The 21,529-nt window shown below is 40.9% G+C and overlaps 1 protein-coding gene across 1 annotated transcript in view; it reads left to right on the top strand.

Moving 5' to 3' along the window:
• Window positions 1–716: 716 nt before the first annotated feature.
• The window catches only part of rbks (ribokinase), a gene marked incomplete at its 5' end in the record, with an annotated part of 50,765 nt that continues 29,952 nt past the window's right edge, over window positions 717–21,529 (top strand). Inside the window, 5 exon segments of the mRNA XM_084045255.1 lie at window positions 717–775; window positions 14,687–14,819; window positions 16,973–17,036; window positions 17,463–17,525; window positions 20,206–20,370. Coding sequence (XP_083901381.1) covers window positions 717–775; window positions 14,687–14,819; window positions 16,973–17,036; window positions 17,463–17,525; window positions 20,206–20,370 — 484 coding nt within the window.

The following is a 21,529-nucleotide window of genomic DNA, read 5'->3' as shown; positions in this document are numbered from 1 at the left end:
GGAAGCTTCTCGGAAACTAGTTTACATATTTTCCCTGAAATACCCTCACAGACTTAGTTTTTCCTAAAGGCTTTTTATTGGGGCCTCTGTCTTTTGAAGTACAGGTTTTATCAACCAAAAGGCCGGGACCAAAAGTCAAGGCCGATTTTCAAATTCATGATTTGCCAAAAATCTGTTTTATGTTAGATCGTGTTTTGCAGGGACGTGCACAGATAGACTCTAGGTGGTGCTACAGCACCTGCCCTTTGCCCTCTTGACCAGAAGAGCCCTTTTTTTCCCAGTTTACAGCAGGGGTCTTCAACAGGGGGTCCGGGACCCCTAGGGGGTCCTCCGAGTTACTACAGGGGGTCCGCCAATTCTTTATGTGATATGATTTTTCTTTTTACCATAACCACTCGAAACCTAGCATCCCTTTTCTGAGGAGAACTTTAGCCAAAAATAGCAGATCTACAAGCCCACAACGCCTCGCGCTGCGAGGCATTGTGGGCTTGTAGATCGGCTATTTTTGGCAAAGAGGTATAGGTGTAGAGGGAAAAAAAGAGCAGACCAAGTCAACAAAAAAAAGTATAATTTACTTGAGCACCTGCCCCTCAAAATGTCTGTGCACGCCACTGGTGTTTTGGCCCGAGTGTGGAAACATCTTGCTTTGTGATAAGTCTCATATCAGCAGTGTTTGAAAATAACTCCCGGTCTAATGTGTGTCTTGGTTTTAGGTCATGACCGAAGAGGCTTTCGACGTGATGGTAGTGGGATCCTGCATGACGGACTTGGTGTGGTGAGTAAACTAGCGGTGTGACAGTTGATCGAACTAATTGATCATAAAGAAAGAATCGATTTTCAAATACGAGCTCGTTGTGAGCCTGTCGATCGGCTATTTTTGCACGATACCATTGTACAATGAAGTATACGATAGCGGTTAAGTGGTTAATTAGACTAATGTCAATTAGTTGATATGATATCGTCTCTGTCGGGTGGCAAGTTAGCCTCATATGTCCAAAATATTCAAATTAAAATTAAAAAAGGATTCAAATTCAAAAATAGCAAAAGTAGCAGCTCTACAAGCTGATCAAATTGGGCATTCATTTACGAAATTAAAAGGGCCTCTCTGTGTGGAGTTTGCATGTTCTCCCCGTGTCCCCTAGGGTAGGTACCCTCACAAAAAAACATGCAGTATTCCTGGTCTCTATACTGCCTCCCCCTGGTCAGATGGGGCGCCTGATGGAGGGGAAATAACGTGTGCCTTCCACGCGCTACGTACAACCAGGGAACCTCCCCCCTGTCAGGTGATAAGAAGCGGCTTGCTAGCTCTCATGCATTGAAGGAGGCATGAGCTCGGCTCTAGGCTCTCCCCCTAGGCTGGCAGAGGGAGTGTAGCGCCCAGGATTACTAAGACAATTGGCACTGGGTGAAAAAATGGGTTACAAAATTGTGGGATAAGAATTTGGAAGAGATTAATTTACGAAAAAAACACAAAAAATGAAAATGTGGAGATAAGAGTTTTTTTTTTACAGCATCGATATACAATAAATAAATAAAAACACGAAAAATGAATCAATACGACACTCGCTAAGAAGATAATCGATAGTTGCAGTAAAGCCCCGGATTCAGCTGCATCCAAGCGGCTACCTAACATTTCACAATTTGAAATGAGGCTGAAGCTGAATTGTCTTCAGGTAGGCTCAACAGGAAGCCAGAGTATTAGGCGTATTGGGCAACTGTTCATTACCTCATTAGAACCCAGTCTTTCAAGGTTTACAGTGTTATTAAACTGAATTATGAGCAATTGTTGTTTGAACATGATTTGCTTCTAGCTTTGGACATACTGTAATGTCCATACATTGTTATTAACCACCAACAGTTCCTCTGATGTGGGTGTGTGTTTTGTTTAGTTTTTTTTAAGTACAAGCATGTGGAAAATATGATATAGCATGCGCTGAAGGGTGTTTCCACCATGCTTAAAAAGGACTACCCAATCCTGCCCAGACAAGAATAGAGGAAGTGGTCTAAATTGAGCAAATACCACTACCTCAGTGCTGTCCACAAGGTCCATGCCCAATGTTATGACTCAAGTATTTCCCAGGTACAGTACAATGTAGTATATATCTATGCTTCAAGTTTTTTTTTTTGTGGGCTTGTTTTGTTCACGTGGCGCGGCACTGGAATAATCACCTACATTTACAGTAGATTGGAAACATTTCCAACAAAATAATTCATTTAGACATAACCCATTAAGACCTGAAGACGATTCTACAAATGTCTTCTAAATCAGTTAGGGGAAGTTAAGTGTCTTGCTCATGGGACACCTTGAGACATTGCCGGGGCCCGGGAATTGAACCTGGCACCTTTTATGCTTCCCAGGCAGGCCTCTCTACCCATTTAGCTACAGCTGCCCAAACTTCAACTAAAGCTTGAATGCTCTGTTAGGCTCCTTGTATATGAAAATAAATAGATCGCTATTATGTATCACGTTGGGCTCTACTTTTTCTTCAATGGATTCACACGTTTGCCATCTTTTGACTTTTTTGTTTTTACTCGTCTATATCACTGGTTGGGGACCCCCAGGGGTCCTTGAGGGAGGTCCAGGGCCATGAAATAATTGATAGTTAGTAACCCTCGCTGGTCCATTAGGAGTTACTGTATAGAGGATTCCTAACACATACTAAACCGGGGGTCCTTGAAATCCAAACGTTTGAGAACCACTGCTCTAACTGCGTTTCAAAGCTGCTTCTAGTCTGAATGACATCATTGCTTGTTGCAATAGCCGTTCTCATATACTCATCAGTCATAATTTGCTGCCATGCCAAACCAGAGCCCATGCATATCTGAAGCAAAATTCATTGATCTATTCGCCCAATGGGGCGATGCAGATGTTATCGGTGGGCGTGAACCCAACTCAGACTTAAAGGATTCAAAGTGTTTAGATAATCCACGATAATTACTGTTTACTGAGATGTCAGTGTTACATCATGGTGACATGCGGTGAGATCTGTTGGAGCCAAACCGTTGGTCCTTTCCCACAAATCGTTAGTCATCGGCTCCAGTACAATGGCTGGTTTGAAAACAACAATTTGTCACCCTCGTGTCCCGTAACCTTTGTTAGCCCATTAAGACCGGGAACGCATCTGTTAAGTGTGTCATTTTTTGGGGCTATTCAAAAATAGCAGATATACAAGCTGTATATCTGTTGTAGATCTGCTATTTTTTGAAAAATCGTGATTTTTTTTTTGGAAAATCTTTGAATATGATTTATACATTTCTCAAATCTTTGCTTCTGGGGGTTCCTGAAACAAAATATTTTGAGATGGGGGGGTCCGCGATCAAATGCATATCATTTTGGGTGGTCCTTGACATGAAAAATGTTTGAGAACCACTGATATTATAGCAACATAAGTTTAAAAACAAAACAAAAAACTGTTAGGATTTAGAAGACATTTGTAGAACCCCCAGAAGCAAAGATTTGAGTTAAAAATGTTCGCTTCGAAAAAAAAAATATATATATATTCAAAGATTTGGACACATAATAAAACACGATAATAAAAAAAAATAGCAGATCTACAAGCTCATAGAGTGCCGAGCTATGAGCTTGTAGATCTGCTATTTTTGAATAGCCCAAAGAAATCTAAAAATGACACACTGATGCGTTCCCGGTCTTAAGGGGTTAAGAGTGACACTATAACTGTGTAAATAATCCTACGCGCTTTATGGACTATGGTCTCTAGACTTTCAACGTCGAGCCAACACTCAACACTTGACTTTGAAGAAGAGAGTGAACGCCAGAACGTGTAACAGCAAAGAGGAAAACCTTGATACCGTTCTCAACCAGCCCCTCGCTTATTTTTAGAATCCCTCAAATTGCTCCAAAAAAGTCCCTAGTTATCAAAAACATATGGGCCCTCTGCGTGAAGCTTTTGGCAAGTTGTGTAGCTCATTAGCAATTAGGCCTAAAAGTCTTGCTTTGAAGGACAGGAGCTGTCTATTAAAACCCCTAATATGCTAACGGGAAGCGGCCTACTTCTGGATAGGGTGTGTGGGGTCGGTCGGGGGTTTGGATGGAGGTCGGGATGGGGGAGCGCGGGAGTGGGTCGCCGGAATGCATTTCTGGACCATCAAAGTGGTAGGCACGTCTTTGAAGTCAGAAATCCAGTTGTGTCACTGTATGAATATTTCTGGGTGAGTCTGCCTGTCTGTCTGACAGACAGACAGACAGTGGAACGCAAGTCTGCTCTGATGAGGGTTCACTGGCTCTCCACTCTCTCTCTCTCTCTCTCTCTTGTCTGTCTGCCAACTCGCGTGTCTTATCGCTCTGTCTCGATCACCCGCAGTGGTGGGAAAATGTACTCACATTTTTTACTTAAGTAAAAGTACCAATACTGCAATATAGAAATACTTTGTTGCAAGTAAAAGTCCAGAATTCAAAATTTACATGAGTTAAAGTACAAAAGTATTGGCATCAAAATGTACTTAAAGTACCAAAAGTAAAAGTACTAAAATATTTGAAAATAGCAGATCTACAAGCTCACAACGCGTCGCATCGCGAGCTTGTAGATCCTATTTTTTGTAGATCCTATTTTCAAATAGCTTATGTATAAAATATGGCTAAAATGGTTAATGTATGTTTCATAATATCATAATTTATATCTGAAAAGTAACTAAAGTTTCCAAATAATTGTAGTGGAGTAAAAGTACAATATTGGCCTCTGAGATGTTGTGGAGTAGAAGTAAAAGTATTGGAAATTGGAAATACTCAAGTAAAGTACAAATACCTCAAAATTGTATTTAAGTACAGTACTTAAGTAAATGTACTTAGTTACTTTCCACGACTGATCACCCGTCTCCTCTATGTCACACACACACACACACACACACACACACACGTACAAACAATGATCATCAGACAGATTGACAATGATAGGCTATCATGGATTCCGCTGATGCTCTATTTTACATCATATCATGTTATAGTAGTAAGAGGCTTATGTGAATTATTCTCTGCTATCCTGCAGTGAATGTAGGGGAGGAGCTGGGTGACTCTCTCCAGAGGCAAACCATTGTCAAAGCCAGACACTGCCCCCTACTGACACAGCTGACTGAGACCCTGGGAACACAGCACCTTCCTGTTGAGCAGTAAAACAACACAAATGTCAATGTCAAAATGCAATTTTGAGGCACCTAAACGTTACACATTTTTTCATACTTTATACTTCTACTCCAGTGGTTTTCAACCTTTTTCATGCCAGGGACCCCTAAATTGATATACATTTGGCCGCAGACCACCATCTGAAAATGTTTTGTGCCAGGGACCCCCAGAAGCAAAGATTTGAGTTAAAATTGTTCTCTTGTGAAATTGTATATATTCAAGATTTGCACACATTTTCAAGATTTTTCAAAAATAGCAGATCTACAAGCTCATAGCGCGGCACTCGGTGCCGCGCTATGAGCTTGTATATCTGCTATTTTTGAATAGCCAAAGCTAAGTGGTTAAAATGATTCTTAGGCTATGTTAACTAATTTAGCTGGGGACCCCCTGGTAGCCCCCCAAGGACCACTGGTGGTCCCCGGACCACTGGTTGAAAACCACTGTTCTACTCCACTACACCTCAGAGATAAATATTGTACTACAATTATTTGACAGCTTTGGTTACTACTTTGCAGATTTAGATTATTATCTCAAAACATACATACTCAACATACTCAAGCCCTATTTTATACTTTGGCTGTTCAAAAATAGCTTGTAGATACTAGATATTTTCAAAGGTTTTTAGACAAACTTGAAAAAACTTGTGAAATTACACATTCTTTATTAAAGAGTGCTTTTACTTTTGGTACTTAAGTGTATTTTGATGCCAATACTTTTGTACTTTTACTCAAATAACATTTTGAATGCAGGAAAATTAAAGAACTTCTTTCACCACTGAAAAACAAGTGTCATAAACAATGAGCATTGGCAGTGGGGGAATAGTACTTTCACTTCAAGTAGTTTGACCGCATTTTGCAGCAGTTTGCTGGTAGTTCATCTCGCTGATTTCTTTTTGTCATTTTGAGTTGTAGTAGTTAGTCTGCGTAGCCAGACGTTCAGAGATCTCCGCCTACCGATTGTCTGGAGAAATCTAAGTTCTATGCTGGGGCTTGAACAGTGGAGAAAAACCTCTTGTGACAGACCTTCACCTGCTGATTTGAAAACCAATCCTGATACTGTACAGTCCCAATATAAAGGACCGCCCTATAGGCCTGTCACAATTATTACATAATAGTCTAATCGCAATTATTTTATATAAACGCAATTATTTTTGCATAATCGTCATAATCAATTACGTGGAAATAGCAGATCTATATGCTCAAAACGCGACGCGTTTTGAGCATATAGATCTGCTATTTCCACTATTAATAAAAGTATAAGTATAAAGTATTATTTGTCATATCGTCACCTTATTAAACTAATGGCCTAAGTCATTTTTTGAGGAAATGATATTTTTGCCTAAGTCAGGTCCTCATGACACTGGCCACCTCTGGTAAAATGGCCCAACTCCTAATTGAAAAGGATCATGCTGTTCACGCCCCTTTTAGTATAATGGCCTAACTCCCTAGTGTGACTTAGGACAAAATAGGCCTTTTGTTTGGCCTAAGTCACATGTTTTTGTGACTTAAGCCAAATTATTTACTGATTTAGGCCATTTTGTAATTTGTTTTGCTTTTTATTTTGGCCTAAATCAGATTTAATCCTATTTAAACCTATTTCAATCTCTTATGTTACATAACTGACAGACAGTGTTATTTCTATTTAAATAGTCATAATTTGTTATAAACATTTTGGGTGAAATGATTAACTCATTCACTGCCAGAATTATTTCTGGCCGCGTTTGAACACTGCCATATTTTTCATTGAAAAAAAAAAAGTACTCAGGAGCCGAGATACAGAATTTTTAAGTTTTAAGTTAACAAGGAAGTGGATGGGAGTCTATATCTTCGAAAAATCATATCTCCTTGGTCTTTGGGTCAAAAAAAAAAAAAAAAAAAAATATATATATATATATATTTTTTTTTTTAAAGTCGTTTTAGTCGTTCTTGGCAGGCATGGCTTATGGACAGAAGTCGTTTTAGTCGTTCTAGGCAGTATATGAGTTAAGAAATATCATATAGTTTTGTTCTGGATCAGTTTTTTATTTTTCCTGAAAACCTTGAAAAAATGACTTAGGCCATTAGATTAATAAGGTGACGATATCTGCCCTGTGCAACTTTTGTTTCCAAAAGCTAAAAGCCAAACAGAAATGTCATTTTTATTCATACTGTTCCATTAATTTTCAACGACAGAAACACAATTAAATTGTTAATCGCAATTATTTGAGTGATAATTAATCGTCAACTTAAATTTGTAATCGTGACAGCCCTACCGCCCTATAGCCTTTGCATTTTGTTCTGCAATGCGGATGTCTTTAGATTTCCGAATCGTTTGCAGTTCTAGCCACTACATTGAATGTAGATGTCACCCAGACGTATCAGTAGGACGGAGATCTTCTGATCGTCTGGCTACGCAAGACTTCAAGGACGACTTCACCCACTTTCAACCTATCTTTATACAATTGGTCCACACTAATGCTCATATATATATATATATATTATGGTACCATTTTTGTCTACTCCGTCTGTGTCAGTTCAGACACCCGCCTACCAGTGACATCATCGATGGGAATCCAAGCTAATAGAAACTGCAGGGTTTCTATTCCTGGAAAGTTACCCTGCTATAATGGAAGCCATTGTTCTCGCGTTGATAAATAAAAAAATCTGCCTAACGACGATGTCACGGGTAGAAGGGTTTCTTAGACGTAATTACTACTTTGTCCAAACTGGTAAGCCTGATCACTAGGGCTGTCAAACGAATATTCGATATTCGAATATTATTCGAATTTTGGGAAAATATGTATATTCGAATATGAAAATGAATATTCGAATATTTAAAAAAAAAAGTAATACTTCTTTTTTTTTTATGTTTATTTGACAGGGACAATACAAAAAACAATGTATCAAGTTATAAAAACAAACAAAAGATATGTTTTATTGGATCTTTTCTGGGGAAAAAAAGTTATATAATTTCTGAGGAAAGTTGACAGCCCTACTGATCACCTTGTAATGATTTATTACAGCGTATATACAGTACCAAGAGGGGATGGAGCTAAGGAAAATTCTGATTCTATTCTGAGAAGGTGCCAACAAGGAGTCAATAACAACATTTTACAGTATCCTCTCTTGGAGCCACAAGCTTCTGCTTATGCTGTCAATACCTATTTCATCATCAGAAAAAAAAAAGAAAGGGTCTGGAGTGCAGTTTTTAACTCTAATTCGATGATGAAATAGCCACCTTAATAAAGGCTTTTTAACTTTTTCACCAGAAGAGTGCCTTTTTCCCCCCTTTGTTACGCCTTTTTCATCAACCTGATGAAGTTCAAGTTGAAACAATTAATGCTTTGTGCTATGTTATAATGATGTTACATTCTTCCTTCTGTAGCAGGGGGGTATAAAGCAATGACTACGCCACCCACACATATAGGAGTGAGGGATCCTTTAAACGCATTAACCATATACTGTATATATATATAGATATATAGGACTGAACAAGGTAAGGTTCCCCAGGAAGGTACGGGTTCGGAATTAACAGAACCAGAGGCTGGTGTATCAAATGTGTCAAGTTTATTTAACAGTTGGTATAAAAATAGTCAGGTTAAAATACAGAAAGGAATAAAGCGGTTAGTATTAGAGTTCTGCAAAAGGGACTAAATTCAAGAAGCAAAGGGGCAATAAGGGTAAGGGCTTTGGGGCCTCTAAACTAAATACAGAAATTAAACAAATCAAATCCAAATAATGCAAAACCAAAAGAAAATAAAGTAAATAAGTAACCAAAAGCAAATCAGCAAATCAAAACAAACTACAACTAAGCAAAACCAAAGTCAAAACCATGCAATGCTACTTAATGGCCCAGTATAGCTCTGTCCTCAGTCAACCCTATTGCACTCAGTCTAAATAGTGTGTGTGTGTGTGGGAAAAACAGTGATTAGTTGGTTCAGCTCCTACAAAAAATCAAATAATAAAACATTAGACCAACCCTCCAACAATTCATCAATTCATTAGGCTCCTATAGCAAGATGACAAAATACAGAAAAATAACAAACATACCCAAATAGTCAATGTATGCTCATGGCTCCAATTGATAAAGGCCTGCACAGCCACAGAGTACTGCTACTCAAAGGACCTGGAGGCTTCTGGAAGTACAGATATATATTAGTATAATTAACAACAGGCCTAATATTGTCAGCCTAAACTCTTATACATATACTATTGTTACAATGAGTTATAAAAACCTTGTCATTTGTTTCAGATTGTCTTACCGAGAATTAGTCTGTACCCCTCATGCCTCCAGGTCTCTCACAAACACTCAAACCAGGCTTCTGGCTAGACAGGAGGCCACAAACCTGGCCACCCCTCTTTATGCACTTTCCTTAAAGGGCCAGTGCTACACTTCTATAAGCAAAATATAGGCTGTGTTTCAAATGATGCCAATTCAATACCTATTCATGTATTCAAATGAGGTATTTTTGTTTTGACACGGCATCTTTCTCCGGAAAGCAGAAACTGTCTGTCAAGTAGTTTAGTTATTGGAAACCTTTTTTTTGTTTTTGTAGATGTGTACAGTAGATGCAAAACACTCGCCCACGAACCCCCGGCGTTGGTGCCTCCGACTTGGCCAGGCACTCTCCAACCTCCAACCAACAACAATTAGCAGTGTTTTGCGGGTGGGAATGCCAGCATGGGAGAGTGTTGGTTCACTAGTGACTCCTACTGGTTGGTCGTGGAACATCGTTGTACGGGTCATTTGGGAATCCGTGTGTGTAAAGTAACTAAGTACATTTACTCAAGTGCTGGACTTAAGTAAAGTTTTGTGGTATTTTTTACTTTACTTGAGTATTTCCGATTTTTAGTACCATTACTTCTACTCCTAACTTCACTACATCTCAGAGGCAAATATTGTACTTATTTTACTTACTAGTTACTTTGTAGATTTTGATTATTATTGCAAAACATACATTAACCACTTCAGCCCTATATACATTTCGGCCATTTGAAAATATGTCGCATCGCGACGCATCGTGAGCTTGTAGATCGGCTATTTTCAAAAGATGTGTATACATTTGAAAACTTGAAATGGGACATTCTGCATAATGAGTACTTTCTACTTTTGGTGCTTTAATTACATTTTGATACCAACACTTTTGTACTTTTACTCAAGTCAATTTTGAATTCCGGACTTTGACTTGTAACAGAGTAGGCTACTTCTACATTGCAGTATTGATACTTTTACTTAAGTAAAACATTTTAGTACTTTTTCCACCTCTGTGTGTGTGTTTGTGAGTCTTGGGAGAGATAGCATGAACGCCCACATGTACTATGGTCTCCCGGTAAAACGCCTCACTGTCGGGTGAAAAAGACCCCAATGTGTATTGTTAGAGGGCCGTGATATACTACTCCTTCCTCAGACCAACAGCGGAGGCTTTACAACAACAGGGACTGCAGTGCCACTCAGGACGAATTGGCAATGCATTGACAATGACTAAATTAGTATAATAAGGCAACATTATAAAACAAGAGGAAATGGAATTGAGTGCCAACCTGGAGGCAAACGGCCCACGTCACTTAAGCCATTAAGACCGGGTACGCAGCTACAAGCTCATAGCGCGGCACCGAGTGCAGCGCTATGAGCTTGTAGATCTGCTATTTTTTGAAAAATCTTGAAAATGTATGCAAATCTTTGAATACATATATATATATTTGAAGCGAACATTTTTAACTCATTATCTTTGCTTCTGGAATAACATAATACATATCATTTTGGGGGTCCTTGACATGAAAACAGTTTGAGAACCACTGATATAGAAACATACGTTTTTTTTCAAAAATCTGTTAGGATTTAGAAGACATTTGTAGAATCCCCCAGGAGCAAAGATTTGAGTTGCAAATGTTCGCTCTTGAAAAAACATACATATTCAAAGACTTGCACACATTTTCACTTTTATTTAAAAATACAGATCTACAAAATAGCAGATCTACAAGCTCGTAGCGCGGCACTCGGTGCCGCGCTACGAGCTTGTATATCTGCTATTTTCGAATAGCCCCAAAAAGAAATGACACAAGGTGCTTTCCCGGTTTTAACGGGTTAACGCCCGTTTTGGCCTGTTTTTTTTTTCGTACCGTGGGAGAAAGTGCGGCGACGTTGCACTTGAGCACGTAGCTATGTCCCCGTTTTGTCTGGCAAAGCTCACGCAGACAACAATGGCTCAATGTCTCACTGTGTGTGTGTGTGTGTGTGTGTGTGTGTGTGTGTGTGTGTGTGTGTGTGTGTGTGTGTGTGTGTGTGTGTGTGTGTGTGTGTGTGTGTGTGTGTGTGTGTGTGTGTGTGTGTGTGTGTGTGTGTGTGTGTGTGTGTGTGTGTGTGTGTGCGAGAAGAAGAGGCGTGGGCGGGTTCGGCCTCGAAATGTGTCACCTGTCAGTCATTCCCGGTCTCAGGTGGCTGTTAGCCTGTGTAAGCGCATTGGATTCTTAGTGAAGGGGGGTGGGGGGTGGGGGGGAGAGGGGTGGATGGAACACCATGGCAGTGTGACTGAGTGAGTGAGTGACACCCGCTTGGCAAGCGTCACGGTATGGGAAGCAATACAAGTAGGAGTAGGTGTGAGTACTTGGTGGGGGTGTGTGGGTGTGGGTGTGTGCGTGCGTGCGTGCGTGCGTGCGTGCGTGCGTGCGTGCGTGCGTGCGTGCGTGCGTGCGTGCGCGCGTGCGTGTGTGTGCACAAAACTTTAAACCTAGTTAAAAAAAAACATCCTTTTTATTTTCAGTTTCCACAGTAAACTTTTAGACAGATTTATTTTAATCCTGTTGCTCCACTACTTTAAAGTCAGATTTAATGTGTATGTATATCTATGTGATGTCTAGTTGCTCTGTTTTTGTTTGATTATTTATAGGCATTTTAACACAAGAGCCATACTGTTGTTATGTTTTATACAATTGAAAATGCCAATATATATATTTTTTTAAATAACTTAACTTGCTGCTAGGGGTTTACATTTCCAAAATGGCAGCATATATTTTATGAATTGAAGAAAATCTAATATTTCCTCAATGTAAAATAAGGGACCATGTGATGGGATTCATTCAACTAAAAAAAATAATAGAAATCTGGCTCTCAATTACACTAGATTATTACATTATTCTTTGAATGCAGTGCACCCAAGCTTCTATTATGTCTATGCATGTTTTCTTTCAAAAGGGAAGAAAATTATTAGTCTCAAGAGTGTGACAGTGTTGCTGTTTATTTACACTGGCCAAGGTGTAATGGCAGACAATCAGAATTAATCACAGGCCATGGTTCTAATCACTGATTTGTTAAGCAATGCTTCAAATTAAGTGGTGCAAAACCTATAGATCAACAAATCCTTGATTAGCCCTCAACGATGTCCTTATTGGTGGAACCCACCCTGCAAGAGTTAAAATGAACTTGTGGTATTTGCTGTGTGTATTTTACAAGATGAAAGTCAAATCAGCTGGATGCCATATACTCCTCCTGTTGACTTGTGATGCTTGCTCGAGTTACTGGAAATCCTTGACGTGGAGTGAGGTTACTGTAATACCACACCTCAACCTGCCCATCACGCATTGGCAATGACTGAATTAGGAGAAAATTATAAAAATGCCCTTTTGTCTCCCGAGCTGCAGCGCTGGCCAGGGGCCAGACCACAGCAGCTTGACGTAGGCTACAGTGTGAAGCTATTCAGGAGCCCCGTTGGCTCCGGCGTTGCCAGATTTTGAGAGAGAAATAAGCAACGAGGTCTGTGAAAACAAGCCCAAAAGAAGCGACCCAGGCCAAGAGCACTTGTTTAAACCTATACGTAGATCGGCTATTTTCAAAATAAAATCTTGAAAGAAAGTGAAAAATGTGGAATGTTTTAAATAGTTTAAACACACAAATCTTGTATGCCCTGGCACAAAGTGTTTCCAGATCGGGGGTCCGTGGACAAATACATATTCATTTGGGGGTCCTTGACATGAAAACCTTTGAGAACCAACATTAGGAAACACGCCCAAATAAGCAACTACACTTTAGAAACAAGCCCAAAAAAAAACAATTATTTACAAGCTACAGTACTTTACAGAAAATCGCTTATAATACGCGGACTTGGCAACGCTGGTTGGCTCCCCTCTGCGTTACTCACCACCTTCTCCCCCTCTGTGATTGGACGGATGCATTGATGGGCAGCTCTCCCCCAGGGCATCCATCTGTGGGCATGGTGGCCCTGGGGTGAGGGGGCGGGACACTGGAATATGAGTCAGGCATTACTGGTGACACCAAAGTCTGCTCTGGGTTGCGCTATAGTTGTATTGGTGCAGAACTTCTTAACCCATGAAGACCTGAGGCCGATTCTACTAAATGTCTGTTTTTAGAATGTCTTCTAAAAACTCTTTTTTGAAAAAAACTTATGTTACTATGTCAGTGGTTCTCAAACTGTTTCATGTCAAGGACCCCCAAAATGTATATGTATTTGGCCAAGGACCCCCATCTCAAAATATTTTCTTCCAGGGACCCCCAGAGGCAAAGATTTGAGTTACAAATGTTCGCTTGAAAAATATATATATTCGAAGATGTGCACAATTTTTTTTACGATTTCTCAAAAATAGCAGATCTACAAGCTCATAGCGCGGCACTCGGTGCCGCGCTATGAGCTTGTATATCTGCTATTTTTCAATAGCCAAAGTGTAAAAGAATGCTTTTTTAGCTCAAATCTAAAAATGGCACAGATGCTTCTCCTGGTCTTAACTCACATGCTCAGGCATATCAAGAGTGTAAAAAAATCTATCTGTCTGTCTATCTGTCTATCTGTCTATCTAATCTATCTACGTGTATCTCTCTATTTTGATGTTCAACCCCAGTATGCAAAAGGAAAGGGGCCAGAGTTATTCATCCCTGCAAAATGTATCCTCCATTTTGATCGCATTTTGGACAAAGGCTCAAGCCAAAGCCCATGAAATCTCTGCTGAGTTCGTGGTGGACCCTTATGTATGGTAACATTTTCCATAATTGTTGTTTACTCAGTGAAGAAAATCGCCCAGGAAGGCATACCATGGAATTTTAAAAGGCACTTGGTCAATGTCTTTTCACTAAAACATCAGTCCCATTGTTGGAGAAAAAAAATGCGTTTCTACTTTTGTCCTTAAAAGTAGTAGTTCACCCAAGAAATGACTTATTTGCTATCAATTGCACACCCCATGAAGCATTGAATTCATGGATTTATTTTTTGTTTTTGTCCATGAATTCAAGGCTTCATGGGGTGTGCAATTGATAGCAAATACATTTTTTTTTTGCGTGAACTACTCCTTTAAATGAAAATAAACAAGTGCATTACAATTTAACTTTACTTATTGTGAGTAAAAAGACAGAAATTATAATTCTGCTTTCCTTTCTAGAATGTAATAATTGGGCTGCATATGTTTCAGTGAGTGAATAACTCACTGAAAGTCAAACTATCAAGGTATCAAAGGGGATCAATGTTGTACTAGCATGTGTCATCAGTAAATCCCACAGGCCAGATGTATCATAGCATATCTGTGTGTAATGTTAATGAATGGAAGAAATGTTCATTAATGTTCTCAGCCGGGGTCCGAGGCTGCCGAAGGAAGGGGAGACCATCCATGGCCACGAGTTCTTCACCGGATTTGGAGGCAAAGGAGCCAACCAGTGCATACAGGCCGCAAGGCTGGGGGCCAGGGCCATTATGGTCTGCAAGGTAGGGAACTAGTTCACTGTGTGTGTGTGTGTGTGTGTGTGTGTGTGTGTGTGTGTGTGCGTGCGTGCGTGCGTGCGTGCGTGCGTGCGTGCGTGCGTGCGTGCGTGCGTGCGTGCGTGCGTGCGTGCGTGCGTGCGTGCGTGCGTGCGTGCGTGCGTGCGTGCGTGCGTGCGTGCGTGCGTGCGTGTGTGTGTGTGTGTGTGTGTGTGTGTGTGCTGTTTCACTTTTACTTGCGAGCTATTAGTGGTAGAAAGTAACTAAGTACATGTACTCAAGTACTGTACTTAACTACAAATTCAATTTCCAGTACTTTTACTTCTAATCCACTACATCTCAGAGGCAAATGTTGTACTTTTTACTCTACTACAATTATTTTAAAACTTTAGTTACTGGTTACTTAGTAGATCTTTATTATTGTAACAAAACATGCATTAACCAATTCATCCCTATATACGTTGGCTATTTGAAAATAGCCGATTTACAAGAGCTTGTAGATCTGCTATTTTCAAACGATTTTTATGCATTTTGAACACGGACATTCTACATAATGAGTACTTTTACTTTTGCTACTTTGTGTGTGTGTATGCGCACAAGACAGAATATGTTCCGGCTTGCCCGATGCCCTCATCATCCACTGTTAGTTAGTATAGTTGCAGAACGAAAAATGAACACCCGACAATTACCCAGTTAACAACTCCCACCACAAACCATCCTCCTAGCCCGCGTTCGCTCTCTCCCAGTCCATCATCTCAAAACCGCCGCAGCCGCCGTCGACTCCCCAACTCGCTCGTTTTCTGTTGATCAATACCATACCGCATGCATACGTCCACCCACGCTTCCACGCTCTCAAACAAGGCCTCATTCCCTTTCTCCAACACAACCCCAAAGTCTCCAATCAGCATGCAGGCAACAGAGCGGGCCTTTCAACCCCGAGCACCAAAGCGCCTGGTTGACCCCACCTCGATCAGAACAAAAAAAAAGGATCAAAAGGGATCGATAACAACAGCCCGAGCGCTTAGCCCATTAAGACCTGGAACTGTGTCATTTTTAGTTTTGAGCTAAAAAGCTTTATTTTACATTTTGGCTATTCAAAAATAGCAGATCTACAAGCTCATAGCGCGGCACCGAGTGCCGCGCTATGAGCTTGTAGATCTGCTATTTTTGAAAATTCGTGAAAATGTGTGAAACACAACTTTGAATATATATATTATAGCGAACATTTTTAACTCAAATCTTTGCTTCTGGGGGGGTCCCTGGAACAAAATATTTTGATGGGGGTCCGCGGCCAAATACATATCATTTTGGGGGTCCTTGACATGAAAAAGTTTGAGAACCACTGATATAGAAACATAAGTTTTTCAGAAAACTGTTGGGATTTAGGAGACATGTAGAATCGGCTTCAGGTCTCAATGGGTTAGGAGTAAGTTCTCTGGTGCACGGTGGAGAGAGAGAACCCAAAAATAGACCGCCAAGGCTCGTGATATATAAAAAAAAAAGAAAGATCCAAGACGCCCGGGCCGCAAACTTCAAAAAGAGCGGAGTCAAGCAAGCCACGATCAGCGCTAACCCAACATCACAGGCGAGCCAGGGCGAAGGGGCCCCCCGCGTTTTGTTTGGCACATCGCTGGGAAAGCGTGGGTTCGCGAAGTGGGACGCCTCGGGGCAGGGTGGGGGGGGACCTCTCCCGCACGCCCCCCCCCCGACTCATTTCAGATGTGGACATCCCTGTGCGGATTGGAAGGGGAAGAGGGGAAGGGGAGGGGAGGAACGAAAAAAAATGGGAGGAGGAGAGGTGGACATGAAGAGGCGTCAAGGCGGGGTCATCGTCATGTCTTCGAGGCTTGGCGCGGCTGGCCGTGTGTGTGTGTGTGTGTGTGTGTGTGTGTGTGTGTGTGTGTGTGTGTGTGTGTGTGTGTGTGTGTGTGTGTGTGTGCGTGTGCTCGTGCACGGCGTTGACTTTTTTGAGTGTGTTGGTGCGTGCACGCTTGCGGCGGCGTGCGGCACGGTGCCAGTATGCCGGCGGGGCGCAAAGAGAATCCAACCCAACTGAGGTTTGAGCGTAGCCGCTCTTCAAAAGTTTGCCGCTAACCAAAGTCTGACCCCGTTTGACTCCCTTCTTTCTTTTTAATCGTTTCGCATTCAATCTCTTCTAGGTCGGTGAGGATTCCTATGGAGACGGATACATCCAGAATTTCAAAGACAACGGCGTTCGCGCAGGTATATACGGCAAGGGTTTCAGCCGAGACGGGCGGATCGGCTTCGGAGCAGTGGGAATTTTCTCAATTACTCTCAGGGCTTTTTGAATATCCTTGAATGTTTTTTTATTTGAATATTTATATATAAGAAAAAAATAAACACCAGGGGCAATATTTATGAATAATGGAAAAAACCCTTAATTGGAATGAGATTTGTGGGTGAAAAGCTTGAAAGTTTCTCCAAGTCATTAACAGTGATTACTGTGTGGACATTCTGCCTTTTAATACCGTACGATTTGTGCATGGACTATCACATCTGTCTAGCCTCGCAACAAGCAAAAATAAGTTTAGTTTGTTTATTTAAAAGAGAAGCAAAAGATGGATTCAAAGTCTCGCCTCTCTCTCTCTCTCTCTCTCTCTCTCTCTCTCTCTCTCTCTCTCTTTGCAGAATTTGTATGGCGGACCTCCACGGCAGCCACAGGAATAGCCTCCATTATGGTCAACGACGAAGGTGAGTGCTTTAGCTGTCAGCCTGCTGAGATCCTGAATAAGCTCGCCAAATAACGGAAATCGCAGACACGCATGCATGTGCTTTTACTCTTTAGTTTGCACTCTCTCTCTCTCTCTCTCTCTCTCCCCGTGCACACAAAGTGCAGAGACATGTGCTGTGTATACGTTCACCTTCGTCACTGACTCAACATTGGGTTAGTATCGGCAAGTCTCAGTTTGAATAACATCCATGCCTGTCCACGCAGTAGTACGGTTTCTGCAGTGCCATTCTGAACGTACACATATGTGCCCATTCCTACCATTTTACTTTGACATAATAGAAAAGGGTTTAAATGCCTAACCCAATACACCTACATGCTACAGTTAAATAATATAATGTAATAATTGCTCTGCTAGCCATTCAATCTTTTTTTCTCTCTCTCTCTCTCTAGAATTGAATCCAGCTGAAATTGTTTACCGGCTAGATTGCCTTAAAAAAAAAAAAAAAGACAGAGAGAGAAATGGAAAAACAATGTGAAGGAGACTTCCAATAGTATGAGCTCAATGTCAAGGACAAATACAATCCAATTCATTTTACGTACTTCACTGATTGAGAGAAATGTCCAAGGACACGGCTAGCAGGGGAGAAGGATGAGAACTAAACAAATTATTGTGTTTCTGTGTCCTTTTTTCTGCGGATTACGGTTTACCTCAATGTTTATAGTATACGCTCTGGCTGTGGAAACCATGAATTCTATTTTCCTATGGAACTCAAAAAGAAAGCTTGGATATCATGACTACTAGGGTATTGGAGAATTGTCATTCATTTTTGACTACAGAGTTGCCATTGTTCTAAATGAATTTACTCACAGCGTATTCTTGTCAGGGTTAGGTGTTGAACGAGGACCCAAATGCAGACACTGAAGGCAGGCAGGTCAAATCCAGCAATTTATTAACAAACTCTTATTACACGGCTTGGTTGAATGCTCGATTCTGATTGGTCAGTCATCGGTCATTATTTCTGGATAATGACCGATGAGCTCTATAACGGACCGCTGTGTAATCAGAGACTCAGAACACCTGCTCATGTCAACCTGTCCTGCTTGGTTATATGCTTTATCCAACATGACAGCCATGTAAACAAACAAACAATGTCATTTACAACTAAACGTTGCTCTCAAGAATGTTTTTGAAAACATTTGAAGTGAGAAATAGACGATGCAATAACCGAGAAGTCATTCTATTTGATCCACTGCGCTTCCTTGTTTATCGTGGCACAACAACGGGGGAATACCAAAACGCTCGCCCCAAAACACAGTCGCCCCGGGGCAAATCCGGCGGTATTACAGGCAAAACGGCAGTAAATAGAATGGGGGGCGAGTGTGTTTTGGGGCGAGTTTTTTTCCATTTCGTCATTTGTTTTTGCGAGGCGAACTTGTCCGCCCAGCCCAATACTTATGGAATACTTCCATTGCCGTAAGCAAGGAAATACTTCGTTTTGTTGTTACTTTTGGGTAAATGTATTTATGTATTTATTAAGTAGCCGTGTAATAAGCGGGATAATGCATGGGGAGGTAGTCATTATTGAAATTTAAAGCCCTTCAGGGCGATTAACCACCTCGGCTGCGCCTCGGTGGTTAATCGGCCTGTCGGGCTTTAAATTTCAATAATGACTACCTCCCCATGCATTATCCCTTGCATAAACAAGGCAGGCAAATAACACTGAACACGCATGGAAGACATATGAGGAACTAACAAGGAACACACTGAAACACAGGGTATAAATAGACTCAGGGATAACAGGACACAGGTGAACTCAACTGACAATCAACACTGGGATAGGCTCGAGGACTAAGAGGACACAGGTGGAAACACAGACAAATCACAAGACAGGTTAGACAAGGCAGGTACAGTACTACAGGGGCGGACAGGAACAATAGAACAAAACTACAAAATAAGAACCAGAAACACTTCAAAACAAGACACAGAAATGCATATCCTGACAATTCTAAGCTCATGGTTATTTCTCGACTACCTTTACAGGAAGGTGAAGACATGAATTTCTCTATTTTACTATGTGTAACCGTATCACAATTTAATGCTCTATCACAGTATTACAGTTGTAACGGTGTGCGTTCGGTGTAAGTTTAATTCTTAATCAACGACAACACTTCATCCTTTTTTACCCAAAAATATCACAATATTGCAATTTAGACATTTTCAAATAAAATGTCATTTAATGTACTGTAATCTTAACCCATTAAAACCAGGAAAGCATCCCAGTCATTTTAGATTTTTGCGTCGGCTATTTTCAAAAAATGTTTTGAACATTTTTGAAAGATATTGAAAGTGTGAGAACTACTGATTTAACCCATTGATACCTGGAACGCATCTGTGTCACTTTAGATGTCTTTGGCTATTCAAAAATAGCAGATATACAAGCTCGTAGCACGGCACCGAGTGCCGCGCTACGAGCTTGTATATCTGCTATTTTTGAAAAATCTCGATTTTTTTTTTGTTTTAGATTTTTTTCCAAAAACTTATGATTTAGATTTAGATTTAGATTAGACAGGTCTTAATGGGTTAAAAGGCATTTGTAGAGTTTTCAGGCTTCATGTAACTTAATGTGTTTGGCCGTTACTTTACTTTGTGTCTGTGTGTGTGTGTGTGTGTGTGTGTATGTGCGTGCGTGTGTGCATCAGGTAAGAATCTGATCATGATCGTGGCCGGTGCCAACATGCTGCTGGAGGCGGCAGAGCTGCAGAGGGTCCTGCCGGCCCTCCGGCGGGCCAAGGTGTTGGTCTGTCAGCTGGAGATCAGCGCTGAGACGTCCCTGCAGGCCCTCCGCCTGGCACGGGACAGCCACGGTGAGGGAACACAATGACAAGTCACTACTTTGGAGGATTCTTTTTAACGTGCAGTGATTGCTCGTACGAGTAAAACTCTAATTTGTGACCCTTTAGGAACTTTTTAATACCTAAAAAAAATAAGAAGAAAAAAAGGGGAAAAGACCATTACCTCATCAAAAGTAATCAACAAACTATGCTATAAAAACTGGTCAAACATTGGCAAATAATATAAGAAAGGGGCCAAGGGACCCCCATTTGAAAAGACAGTCCAGGGACCCCAAGGTGCGGGCTTGTCCATGTGTGTGTTCAAATACAATGTCCATGTATTTGCCAGAGAATCACTGTTTTTACTTATTTATATATATATCCATAATAATTCATTTTTACCTTAACAAACCTGCACTATCCACATGTTTCACACAGATTACATTTCTTTGCTAAATCGATTATAAATCATTGAATCGTATCGTCATGAATGAACCAATATCGCCCATGTATCATATCGTCAACCATCGTGATGCGTATCGTATCGCTGTTAAAATGTATCGTAACACCCCTACTAAAACATCCGTCCCAAAAAGGGAGCTCATCCAAAATTTCAAATAAATGAGTACTCACATTTCCACTTTTTGTATTGGCACACACCAATAAACGAACGCTTCGTCCGTTTATTTGAAATTTTGGATGTGCTACCTTTTTGGGATTTAAAAAAAAAATATCCCACTTTTGTTGCGCAACCTCTTTTTCTTATTAATATATTGCTAAAACTTGCTAAAATCTAAAATGACAGATGGTTTCCCGGGTTTTAATGGGTTAATGAAATCCGGGACAATTCTGCTGGTGAACACAACCTCTGTATTTCTCATTTTGTCATCCTCCTCTTCCTCCTTTTCATCTCCCTCCACTGACTCCCTCTTCCCCCCCCCCCCGACTATTTCTAAGCAGCGGCCTATATTTAGATTTTTTTGTATTTTATTTCTGTACCTACAGTATTGTACCTTATCATATTATTAGAAGTCCTGGGCGTCACTCCCAGTCGCCTGTGAGAGTCTACTGGCCCCGACTTCGGGGGCCCGTCGCCAGTAATCGCGTGAATAGAGTCCTATACCGCCGCAGCAGTGTTTGCAGATGGGATGCCCAGATGGCCTCATGCAGCGACACACACACACACACACAC

The sequence above is a fragment of the Gymnoscopelus microlampas genome (assembly GCF_963454915.1).
Source record: "Gymnoscopelus microlampas genome assembly, chromosome: 20".
Taxonomy (NCBI): domain Eukaryota; kingdom Metazoa; phylum Chordata; class Actinopteri; order Myctophiformes; family Myctophidae; genus Gymnoscopelus; species Gymnoscopelus microlampas.
Note: the sequence above shows the minus strand (reverse complement) of the source record. Positions and strands in the feature narration are given on the sequence as shown.